The sequence below is a fragment of the Myotis myotis genome, unplaced genomic scaffold, assembly GCF_014108235.1.
Source record: "Myotis myotis isolate mMyoMyo1 unplaced genomic scaffold, mMyoMyo1.p scaffold_m19_p_11, whole genome shotgun sequence".
NCBI lineage: Eukaryota > Metazoa > Chordata > Mammalia > Chiroptera > Vespertilionidae > Myotis > Myotis myotis.
Genome location: NW_023416315.1, coordinates 53,412,513 through 53,424,725, shown reverse-complemented (window position 1 = coordinate 53,424,725; position 12,213 = coordinate 53,412,513). Strand labels below are relative to the sequence as shown.

Here is a 12,213-nt window from a genome sequence, read left to right as displayed (position 1 = left end):
TAAAAAGGCTGAAAGACCTGGGGCAAGAGTCCTGGTCACTGGTCAGAGTAAGGCAAGTGAGACTATCTCACAAGGCAGGGAATAATGGCACTGCGCCTCACCTGGAAATCAGAATCACCTGGGCAGCCTTGAACCTCTCAAGGTCCAGACTGCATTCCTGCCCAATAACACACCATTAGAATCTGGGGATACACTCGTTAGTTTTTAAAGCTCCCCAGATGTTTTTAATGCTCAACCAAAGTTGAGAACCACTGACAGAAGATGTGTGGGAGGGAGATCCTGATAAGAGTGAAAGGATGGGGGTGAAGGGGAGGTTGTACCTACTTGTTTTGTCTTACACTTTACTGATATTACTTTTACAGTACAAAATAAATCACATACAACTGTGATGTAATGAACAAGCCAGAAAACTAAGAGGCTGGTTTATGATACAAAAATAATTTTCAAAGCCAGAACACAATTTCTGTGAGGGACAGAGTAATAAATCAATTGAAAAGTTGCCTTTAAAATTTAGTTTTACCTCACTGTTGTTGGTAGATGACTTGATAAAAAGTTGAATGTCATCTATTTACAAGTTGTGCATTATTAATCCTCAGTTCATTTGTGTTTTAATTTCCAAAACACTTTTTTACAAAGTTTTCTTTCTCTTCTAAGCTATAAATAAAACAAGGCTGAGAAGACTATTATAAATAATTCAGAGAATTATATAACCTTAGTTCTGATCAAACTCTTCTTTCCTAGCCTATGGATGTTCTAAATTTGTTTCTGAAGGCAATATCAACCCAAAAAGATTCATTCAACAATTAAATGTACTATTGGCTAATTTCTCATCTTAAAACTTAGTTTGGGGCCGAAACCAGTTTGGCTCAGTGGATAGAGCGTCGGCCTGTGGACTGAAGGGTCCCGGGTTCGATTCCGGTCAAGGGCATGTACCTGGGTTTCGGGCACGTCCCCAGTGGGGGATGTGCAGGAGGCAGCTGATCGATGTTTCTCTCATCGATGTTTCTAGCTCTCTATCTCTCTTCCTTCCTCTCTGTAAAAAAATCAATAAAATATATTTTAAAAAAAACGAAAAAAACAAAACAAAAACTTAGTTTGGGGAAATAAAAGATGAACCCATCTTTCCAGGTATTAACAAAAAAGAAACTATAACAAAATATAAAACTTCATGTATAATAATCCACTAAGGTCTTTGAATAAAGACAAACCCAAACACTTGACTGAGCCTCTCTCTCCCACACTAGTTTAAATAAATAGACCTCTAAAATGTGTATTAATTATTTCTTTTTAATTTTAATGATTTTGCAATTTCAGTACTTAAAAATCTGTTGCACCCCCCTTAGGATACACTGCCGTCTTTTTTAAAAGGTGTGTACCTTAAAGGTGCCTGAGATTTGCATTATAATTACTAATTAGCCTCTTGTTTATAATTATGTATTAAAACAATTAAACAGATATTAAAGAAAAATTCTTCTTAGGTCTAAATACTGAATTTTAGAAATAGAAATGGCTTTAGAAATCCACCAGTCCAACCCAACATTAAAGATGGAGACTTGGAGGCAGTTAAGAAAGGTGCTGGTAAGAGTCACACACAACATTACAGTACACACTTCCTAACTCTAAGTCCAATCCCCCTCCCACCTTGCAGCTTGCCCTAATTTAAGTTATTACAAGAAATCATAGCTCAATTTAACCCCAGGCTTATCTGGACTAATTCAGAATCCTACCTTGTAATTCCTTTCTTGGAGACTGATACAGAGAGTTCAAAGAATTTAGGCAAATGTGGCTTTGAAAGCCCCTTCTTTTCTGTTTCCAGTAGGGTGTCCCAAAGTGCACATTCTGTTATTAAAAACTGCACTAATAGTTTTGGGACACCCTGCATTCAGCTTAGAGCAGCAGTTCTCAAACTTTTTGGTCTCAGTACTCATTCAGTCTTGAAAATTACTGAGGCCCTAGCCAGTTTGGCTCAGTGGATACAGCGTCGGCCAGCAGACTGAAGGGTCCTGGGTCCAATTCCGGTCAAGGGCATATACCTGGGTTGTGGGCTTGATCCCCAGTGTGAGGCATGCAGAAGGCAGCCGATCAATTACACTCTCTCATCATTGATGTTTTTATCTCTCTCTCCTTCTCCCTTCCTCTCTGAAATCAATAAAAAATATGTTTAAAAAAAGAAAACTACGAAGAACCCCGAAGGAGCTTATGTATTATTTCTGTGGATAAATAATCATATTAAAACTAAACTGAGAAGCTGTTAAAATATTTACTAATTCATTTGAATAATAAAACAGCAACCAGTAGATGCTAACACAAATCACACATTTTTAATGAAAAGTAACTATATTTTCAAAAACAAAAAAACTTTAGTGAGAAGAATAGTCCTACAATTCTTTTTGACTATCTGGTTTAGCAGCAGCCAGCTCGTGTCATATACTTTGCTTCTGCATTCAATTTGGTGTGATGTTGTTCTGGTTGAGGAATACGAAGAACAATCTGGGCTCACACAAGGATGACCTTGGGAATTTCTAAAAGGGTCTTGGGGGGACCTTTTGAGAATTACTACTTAGAGAATGATTCCTAGACTGTCCCCATAGCCTGCTGAAGGTAACTACACAGAAGTTTTGGTTCCTTTCTTTCATATGTTCTCTTTCTTCTTTTGTACAAAGTAGAAATAGAAATAAAGAGAAAGAGCCCAGCGGTATGGCTCAGCAGTTGAGTGTCAACCCAGGAATCAAGAGGTCACTGGTTTGGTTCCTGGTCAGGGCACATGCCTGGGTTGGGGCTCAAACCCTAGTAGGGAGCATGCAGGAGGCAGCCAATTGATAATGTTCCTCTGTCATCAATGTTTCTATCTCTCCCTTCCTCTCTCTAAAAATCAATAAAAATATGTAAGAAAAAAAGAGAGAAAGACCTATGTAGGGCAGCACAAAGCTTACAGTGTTAAGAAATCTCTCATTTTTTTTTTGTCTCTCCTCTCCCAGGTGCTCCATAATTATATGGTTCTTTCTAGTCTAAATAAAGTAACTCCAATTTAGGCTTAAATAAGACTGTGAAATAGCCTCTCCTCCTCTTTTTACAAAAAATATTTTAAAATCAATTTTTTGAGAGAGGAAGGGAAAGGGGGAGAGAGAAACACTGATGTGAGAGCCCTCATGCACGCCCCCTACTGGGAATTGAGCTGCAACCCAGGCATGTGCCCTGACTGGGAATCATACTGCTAACCTTTCAGTGCACAGGACGACGCCCAACCTGATGCCCAACCGAGCCACATGGTCCAGGGCAAACAGCCTCTCTTTAAAGGAGCAGTTCTCTTCACAAACCTTAATAATAGTTGCAGATCACACATGCTTAAATTGAATACTTTTTTTTAAACTGGGAACAAGGAACATTTGGAATACAAAATATTTTAGAGACAATTTTAAATAAAATATAAACAGTGTTTAAAAAACATATTTTTGTTTGAAAGATACTGAAACTAGTTTCATAGTATTCTTTTTAAAGATAAAAAAGTTAAGATTTATTTACATAAAAAGGTAAGATGAATGTTGACTTTTGTGAACACCGGGAACTATTAAAATACTATAGTTGAAACCTTCAATGACTTTCTAGTACTCAGTAGCATCTCAGGGTCCCAAAAATTAATGTAAAAAGGCCTCAATTCTTACCATCCACAGAATGGATCCAGACAACTGTTCAAACTGATGGGACCCACTCCATCGAGATTTCACTGTGGCTAGCCCAAAGTCACCTATTTTTACAGTGAGGTCTTCATGAAGAAAAATATCTGTGGTGTAGTAAGTAAAGGAAAACAATAGATCTCATTTTCCAATCAGAGCAAGCATTATGAAATTTAGGTAAGAGATCTAATTTCTATAATTCTGTAATATGAAATTCTTTGAAAAAAGATGTAGTACTTTATATATTAATTAGGTCTATTTGGCCTATAGGACCTGCTTTTAAGGTTTTGAGGGCTTGAAATGAGGTAGAGTGAGGTGAAATGCTTTCCTAAGTGTATGGGAGACCCTGAAACTTCCCACAAGATTTTAGTAACATAGGCCCAAATATTCTTTTGGCACTGCTGGGGAGTGGTAAAGGCTCTTCACTGGAATGAAGGTGGTTGGCAGACAGGATCTTAATCTAAGTTTATGGAAGAGGAAAAAATATGTTTTTCTTACCTCATGCTATCCGTAACTTAAAGCCTTCAGTTACATCTTACCTACTGCTGAGCAAGGCCAGAGTGTTAAAAGGAACTAGTAGATAACTACAAACTATCTGTTTTCCAGTGCTGAAAGAATGTAAGCAAGCAATCAAAAAGCCCTACTATCATAAAGATTTCAGAGATTTTTGTTGTAACGCTCAATTGTTCACAAACCAAAAGCAGGTTGTAGTACCTTGTTCTACTACACTCTCATGCAAACCCATTTATTAATTCTCTTTACAATACATTGAACTTAGCATGAAACTGTTTTTACATAATGTGAAGATAAAATGCAGAAGAAAAAGTCAGGATGTTTTCAAACTTCGCAGACAAATTTCAGGAAGGATACTATTACTCTTGAGGTCTCTGTGGATGATTGACTTGGCGTGTAAGTAACTGAAAAACAAAACATCATTTTAACCTGAGTAGGGCTAAATACTCTGGCCTCAAATTTTATAGAACATATTTAGGGGTATAAATAAAGATGTGTTTAGAATCATGATACAACTGCAAACTGTACAATGTGATAATCCCTTTACATAAGAAATATTAAAATAGACTGTAATTGAATTTAGGATTAGAGGAACATATCACTAATATGGTACAGCCAAAATTTTGTTTTCCACTAAAAGACTTTGCTTTGTCTTTTACTATTTTCCAATACAAACCTTTCACTCCAGTCAAGCCTAGTTATCCATGTCCTTTAAATATACCTTAAATATCCCCTCCTACACCCATCCCTCAAATTAGTTTCGTTCTGTTCTCCACCTATTCATACCACTCCTTTAAGGTTGCATATACAATCTAACTCCTGGGTGAAGCTTTCCTATGAGTAACTCAACTGTAAGGGTTCTTTCACTGTTCAGTTATATAGAAATTATTGGAACAGCTTTATTCAATAGTTTTTTTCCACCTATGTTCATTTTCTATTTAGAATGTAAAACTCTACTAGAATATGAAAGTTTGATTGATAAAATCATTCTTAAAGGTAGTATTAATATATTCTTAAAATGCCTTCTTAAAACTAGTGTGTAGCAAACTTCCTCTATAGTAGCTTTAGTTAAGTTCATTGAGGGAAAAGGGCTGGGCCTAGTTTATTTCTGTTTATCCCCAGTGCCGAGTACAGTGCCTGGCATAAAGCATTTAAAACACATCAGCTGAATCAACTACATTGAGATGCATATAATGTCCTAGTCAAGGTTATTTTTCTTCATTTAAAGCTGGAGAAAACAAATATATGAGACTGCTGAAATTTGACAATGACTATTAGGAAATAAGTTTTGCTTTAAAATGAGATTATAATGTCACTGTTAAAAATAGGTTTGTAAATCATTAAGCTTATAATTTATACTTTATTTTCATCTAAGCTTCCACATCTTCTCATAGAGTAAGATTTTGATACTTTTCAGACAAAGTTTTCATTTCAAACTACTGTTTATACAAAGTAACCCCTCCTCCTCCAATTACTCTGACTTCACATTATTTCCTTCAGAGCTTTTACCACAATGTAAAATTATCTTTTCATCATGACTTTTTAGGCCCAAAGTCATTTCACAACACAAAAGTTTACTTAGAACCCAAAGTTCTGCAGTGACACAGAAAGAAAAAAACATATGGCATCATAGCCAGTTTGGCTCAGCGAATAGAGTGTCCACCTGTGGACTGAAGGGTTGAGGGTTTGATTCTGGTCAAGGGCATGTACCTTGGCTGAGTTGGGGCGAGTGCAGGTGGCAACCAATCAATGTGCCTCTCACGTCAATGTTTCTCTCTCTCTATCTCTCCCGCTCCATTCCACTTTCTCTAAAAAATTAATGGAGAAAGCCCTAGCCCATTTGGCTCAGAGGATAGAGCGTTGGCCTGTGGACCAAAGGATCCTGGGTTTGATTCCAGTAAAGGGCACGCACCTTGGTTGCAGGCTCCTCCCCAGCCTGGGCTCTGGTTAGGGATACAGCAGGAGTCAACCAATTGATTTGTTTCTCTCACTTTGATGTTTCTCTCTGTCTTTCCCTCTCTCCTCCACTCTCTCTAAAAAAAAAAAAAAAAAAATCAATGGAAAAAATATCCTTGGGTGAGGATTAACAAAAAGCAAATTTAAAAATATGGAGAAAAATAGGTCTCAACCAAATGCATTTTCTAGATGGGAGACCTTGTCTCCATTAGAAGAAGGGGGATAAATGAGACAGTGTGCGTGGTGGAGCTCTGTGCTTCAGAGGGCTGGTGTTTAGCCACAGAAAGGTGTTAGTGTCTGAAGAAGTTCTGTCTCCTTTGAAATTAAAAACAAATGTGTGGGACAAACCAAGATGGCGGCATAGGTAAACACCTGAAATCGCTGCCTCTCACAACCACTTCAAAAATACCACTAAAAGACAAAATGGACATCATCCAGAACCACAGGAAGGCTGGCTGAGTGGAAATTCTACAACTAGAAGGAAAGAGAAAAGCACACTGAGACTCAGAGGAGGTGCGGAAGTAAAGTGCAGAGGTACGGAGGTGCACGAGGAAAGGGCTGGCAACTGAGGAAGCGGTTGTCTTTTTCAATCGGGAGGGAGACACAAGCTCCTGACAGCCCTGACTCTAGTTCTGGGCGAGTCCCTGGGGACCTAGACTCAGACAGGGAGAAACTGGACTGTCTGGCAGCAGGTGGAACTCAAGGGCGGCTTTCTCTCAGAGGTGCTTGCAGTAATTACCGGGACAGAGACCCAGGGCCTTTTAGGGCAGGGCTGAGGAGCAGCCATAGCTATTTGCTTCGCCCTGTTGATTCCCTGAGACCCCGACCCACCCAAGTTGTGCACAGAGGCTTTTGCATATGAATGACCTGGCCCTTCACAACCTAAAATTACCTAACAAACTGTAGCTGGGTCAGAGAGACCCACAACATCCAAAAGACAGCCCAAGGCCCCACAGCAGCTTGCATTGCTTCACAGCTGGGCCTCATCTGGGCACCTCCAAATCCCAAACAAAGAAGAGGAATCTGCAGATCTCTCCATAGCTCCTGTTGGGTAGCCTCACACAGAGGCTAAATTAGCACCTCCTTAGAGATCCAAGAGCCAGTGTACCCAGTGGTCAGAGTGGGACCATCCAGATTACAACTCCTCAGATACATAAGGGACACACTCAGGGGGCAGACTCAGTGAGCACCAAAGCCCCACTGAAGCAAGTCTTGCCCAGAAGAGTGTCTCCAGCACAGAAGTTCTCCCACTGTAAACACAGCTGATTCTCACAGCCAATTGGCCTGGAGGTCAATTCCTCCCAGTGATACCAACTACAATCAAGGCTTAACTACAACAAGACTGTGCACAAAGCCCACAAAGGGTTGCACCAAGAGTGTCCACTTCAGGAAATTGTGGAGGCTAAGCCACTGGGCCCTATAGGACACCTAGCACACAAAGCCACTCTATCAACACAGGAAAACAGCCAAAATGCAGAGACAAAGAAACAGGTCACAAATGACAGAAATGGAGGAAGGCAAACTACTGGATATAGAGTTCAAAATCACGCTTATAAGGTTTTTCAAGAATTTTCTAGAAACCGCCAATAAATTTAGTAAGACCCTCAATACGTCTAGTAAGACCCTCAAGAAAATGAAAAAGGACCAACTAGAAATTAAGCATACACTGACTGAAATAAGAATATTATACAGAGATCCAACAGCAGACTAGAGGATCACAAGAATCAAGTCAAAGATTTGAAGTACGAAGAAGTAAAAAACACCCAACCAGAAAAGCAAACAGAAAAAAGAATCCAAAAATATGAAGATAGTATAAGAAGCCTCTGGGACAACTTCAGGCGTACCAACATCCGAATTATGGGGGTGCCAGAAGAAGAGAGAGAGCAAGATATTGAAAACCTATTTGAAGAAATAATGACAGAAAACTTCCCCTACCTGGTGAAAGAAATAGACTTACAAGTCCAGGAAGCGCAGAGAACCCCAAACAAAAGGAATCCAAAGAGGACCACACCAAGACACATCGTAATTACAATGCCAAGGGCAAAAGACAAAGAGAGAATCTTAAAAGCAGCAAGAGAAAGAAACCCAGTTACCTACAAGGGAATACCCATACGACTGTCAGCTGATTTCTCAACAGAAACTATGCAGGCCAGAAGGGAATGACAAGAAATATTCGAAGTGATGAATAGCAAGAACCTACAACCAAGATTACTTTATCCAGCAAAGCTATCATTCAGAATTGAAGGTCAGATAAAGAGCTTCACAGATAAGAACAAGCTAAAGGAGTTCATCACCACCAAACCAGTATTATATGAAATGCTGAAAGGTATTCTTTAAGAAGAGGAAGAAGAAAAAGGTAAAGATAAAAATTATGAACACCAGGTCAGAATGAATACTTGGAGAACAAAGATGGCAGCATAGGTTAACGCCGGAGTTTGCTGCCTTGAACAACTACTTCAAAAGTGAAACTAAAAAACGGAACGGACATCACCCAGAACCACAGGAACGCTGGCTGAGTGGAAGTCCTACAACTAGGAGGAAAGAGAAACGCATACGGACACTCAGAGGAGGCGCAGTGCTGAAGTCAAGTTCTGAGGTGCGGAGTGCGCGGAGCGGGCTGGCGGCGGAGGACGCGGTTGGCGTTTTCAATTGTGAGGGAGTCACAGACTCTGAGCTCCAGATACAGGCGAGTCTTTAGGGACCCAGACTCAAACGGGAGAAGCGGGACTGTCTGGCTTCGGTCAGAGCGAGTGCAGCTTTCTCTCCGAGCTTTGCAGCGGGTGCTGGGACTCAGAGAGGCAGAGCCCCTGGGGACAGGACTGAGAGCTGCCATAACTGCTCTCTCCAGCCCACCCTGTTGATCCTGTGCGACCCGCCCCGCCCAAGCCCTGCACACAGGCATTTGCCGGATAGCCTCAGGCAAAGGCTGGATTAGCACCTCCCTAGAGGACATAAGTTCTCTCACTGCTGACACAGCTGATTCTCATAGCCACTTGGCCTGGAGGTCAAACCCTCCCTGGTATTAGCTACAACAATCAAGGTTTAACTATAAGACTGCGAACAAAGACCACTAGGGGGTGCACCAAGGAAGCATAACAAAATGCGGAGACAAAGAAACAGGACAAAATTGTCAATGGAAGATATAGAGTTCAGAACCACACTTTTAAGGTCTCTCAAGAACTGTTTAGAAGCCACCAATAAACTTAATGAGATCTACAAAAAAACTAATGAGACCCTTGATGTTATATTGGGGAACCAACTAGAAATTAAGCATACACGGACTGAAATAACGAATATTATACAGACTCCCGACAGCAGACCAGAGGAGCGCAAGAATCAAGTCAATGATTTGAAATGCGAGGAAGCAAAAAACACCCAACCGGAAAAGCAAAATGAAAAAAGAATCCAAAAATGCGAAGATAGTGTAAGGAGCCTCTGGGACAGCTTCAAGCGTACCAACATCAGAATTATAGGGGTGCCAGAAGATGAGAGAGAGCAAGATATTGAAAACCTATTTGAAGAAATAATGACAGAAAACTTCCCCCACCTGGTGAAAGAAATGGACTTACAGGTCCAAGAAGCGCAGAGAACCCCAAACAAAAGGAATCCAAAGAGGACCACACCAAGACACATCATAATTAAAATGCCAAGAGCAAAAGATAAAGAGAGAATCTTAAAAACAGCAAGAGAAAGAAACTCAGTTACCTACAAGGGAATACCCATACGACTGTCAGCTGATTTCTCAACAGAAACTTTGCAGGCCAGAAGGGAGTGGCAAGAAATATTCAAAGTGATGAATACCAAGAACCTACAACCAAGATTACTTTATCCAGCAAAGCTATCATTTAGAATTGAAGGTCAGATAAAGAGCTTCACAGATAAGGAAAAGCTAAAGGAGTTCATCACCACCAAACCAGGATTATATGAAATTCTGAAAGGTATCCTTTAAGAAGAGGAAGAGGAAGAAAAAGGTAAAGATACAAATTATGAACAACAAATATGCATCTATCAACAAGTGAATCTAAGAATCAAGTGAATAAATAATCTGATGAACAGAATGAACTGGTGATTATAATAGAATCAGGGACATAGAAAGGGAATGGACTGACCATTCTTGGGGGGGAAAGGGGTGTGGGAGATGCAGGAAGAGACTGGACAAAAATCGTGCACCTATGGATGAGGACAGTGGGTGGGGAGTGAGGGTGGAGGGTGGTGCGGGAACTGGGAGGAGGGGAGTTATGGGGGGGGGGGGGAAAGAGGAACAAATGTAATAATCTGAATAAAGATTTAATTAAATTGTAAAAAAAAAATTATGAACGACAAATACATATCTATCAATAAGTGAATCTAAAAATCAAGTGAATAAAAAATCTGATGAACAGAATAAACTGGTGAATATAATAGAATCAGGGGCATAGAAAGGGAGTGGACTGACAATTCTCGGGGGGAAAGGGGTGTGGGAAGAGACTGGACAAAAATCGTACACCTATGGATGAGGACAGTGGGGGGTGGGTAAGGGCAGAGAGTGGAGTGGGAACCGGGTGGAGGGGAACTATGGGGAGAAAAAAGAGAAACAATTGTAATAATGTGAACAATAAAGATTTAAAAACAAACAAACAAAAAAAATGTGTGGTTCATGGGTGGAAAACATGGTGGCATGATGAAGGTACAAGGGAAGATAAAGGTGTTCTTGATGGATGGTGTCAATCTTTTCAACAGATCTGATACAAAGAAATATAGTGAGAATACAGTAGATAGAAATATAACTAGAGAGCTGAGAGAAAATTTCTGATCAAGAAAATACTTGATAATTAAGATATAAATATGATTGCTGAGCTAGCCTAGTAGAAATTGTTTAGCATAAACCTATTATAGGTCAAAGTTGCATATAGCTGCAACTTGAAATAACATTACCTCATTGAACCCGGGACCTTTCAGTCTGCAGGCCGACACTCTATCCACTGAGCCAAACCAGTTAGAGCATGATAGGTTTCTCTTAGCAGTCACCTTCCTTGAAGAAATATAATGTGTATTCTTTTATTGTTTAAAATCTGCTTTTCTAACTTTTATCTCATTTAATAAATCTCTTTCTGTAGCCGGCTTGGCTCAGTGGATAGAGCGTCAGCCTGCGGACTGAAGGGTCCCAGGTTTGATTCCGGCCAAGGGCACATGCCTGGGTTGCGGGCTCGATCCCCAGTTGGGGGTGTGCAGGAGGCAGCCGATCAATGATTCTCTCTCATCATTGATGTTTCTATCTCTCTCTCCTTCTCCCTTTCTCTCTGAAATCAGTAAAGAAATCCATATATATATATATATATATATATATATATATATATATATATATTATCTCTTTCTGTAACATCTCTATAACAAAAGCAGCAAAAGAACAGAAATCCAGGTCTATATAATAACGGAAGATTGGAAAGGGACTCAAATTCCCCAGCCAAAAAAATGGGATGAATAGCATATCCCAATTCCCACATAATATAATGTTCCAGAGTAATTGCTACATAGACTGACACTGGAACACAACTTCCTAAGCACCTACCAGTCATAAAAAAGATAACACATAACAGGTTGAGGGTAGAAAGGGAAACAAGAATAAATGAACTTTACTTGCTGCAGCTGATACACAAGTCTGTTATTTAGGACAATTAAATTACCTCCTTCTTACCTTTCTAAGATGTTAATGAGAAACTTACAGCTTTACAAAAGTAGTAGGAAATAAAAAAACATATGCTACAAATTATATGAGTATCATAATCTTGATAGGTTTCTCTTTTTTAAAAAAAATATTTTATTGATTTTTTACAGAGAGGAAGGGAGAGGGATAGAGAGTTAGAAACATCGATCAGCTGCCTCCTGCACACTCCCTACTGGGGATGTGCCCGCAACCAAGGTACATGCCCTTGACCGGAATTGAACCTGGGACCTTTCAGTCCGCAGGCCGACGCTCTATCTACTGAGCCAAACCCGTTAGGGCATGATAGGTTTCTCTTAGGAGTCACCTGCCTTGAAGAAATATAATGTCTACCTACAGAATCATTTAATCTTAAGGCTTGGAAATCAC

General features: G+C 39.9%; 1 protein-coding gene across 4 annotated transcripts in view; it reads right to left on the bottom strand.

The window, feature by feature from the left end:
• The window catches only part of BRAF (B-Raf proto-oncogene, serine/threonine kinase), a 147,497-nt gene that overhangs the window by 22,199 nt on the left and 113,085 nt on the right, over positions 1-12,213 (bottom strand). For all 4 annotated transcript variants that reach the window (XM_036328536.1, XM_036328537.1, XM_036328538.1 and 1 more), the window contains 2 exons: positions 4,545-4,591; positions 3,663-3,781 (listed from right to left, as the gene is read on the bottom strand). In XM_036328536.1, coding sequence (XP_036184429.1) covers positions 3,663-3,781; positions 4,545-4,591 — 166 coding nt within the window. The remainder of the gene's footprint in view (positions 1-3,662; positions 3,782-4,544; positions 4,592-12,213) is intronic.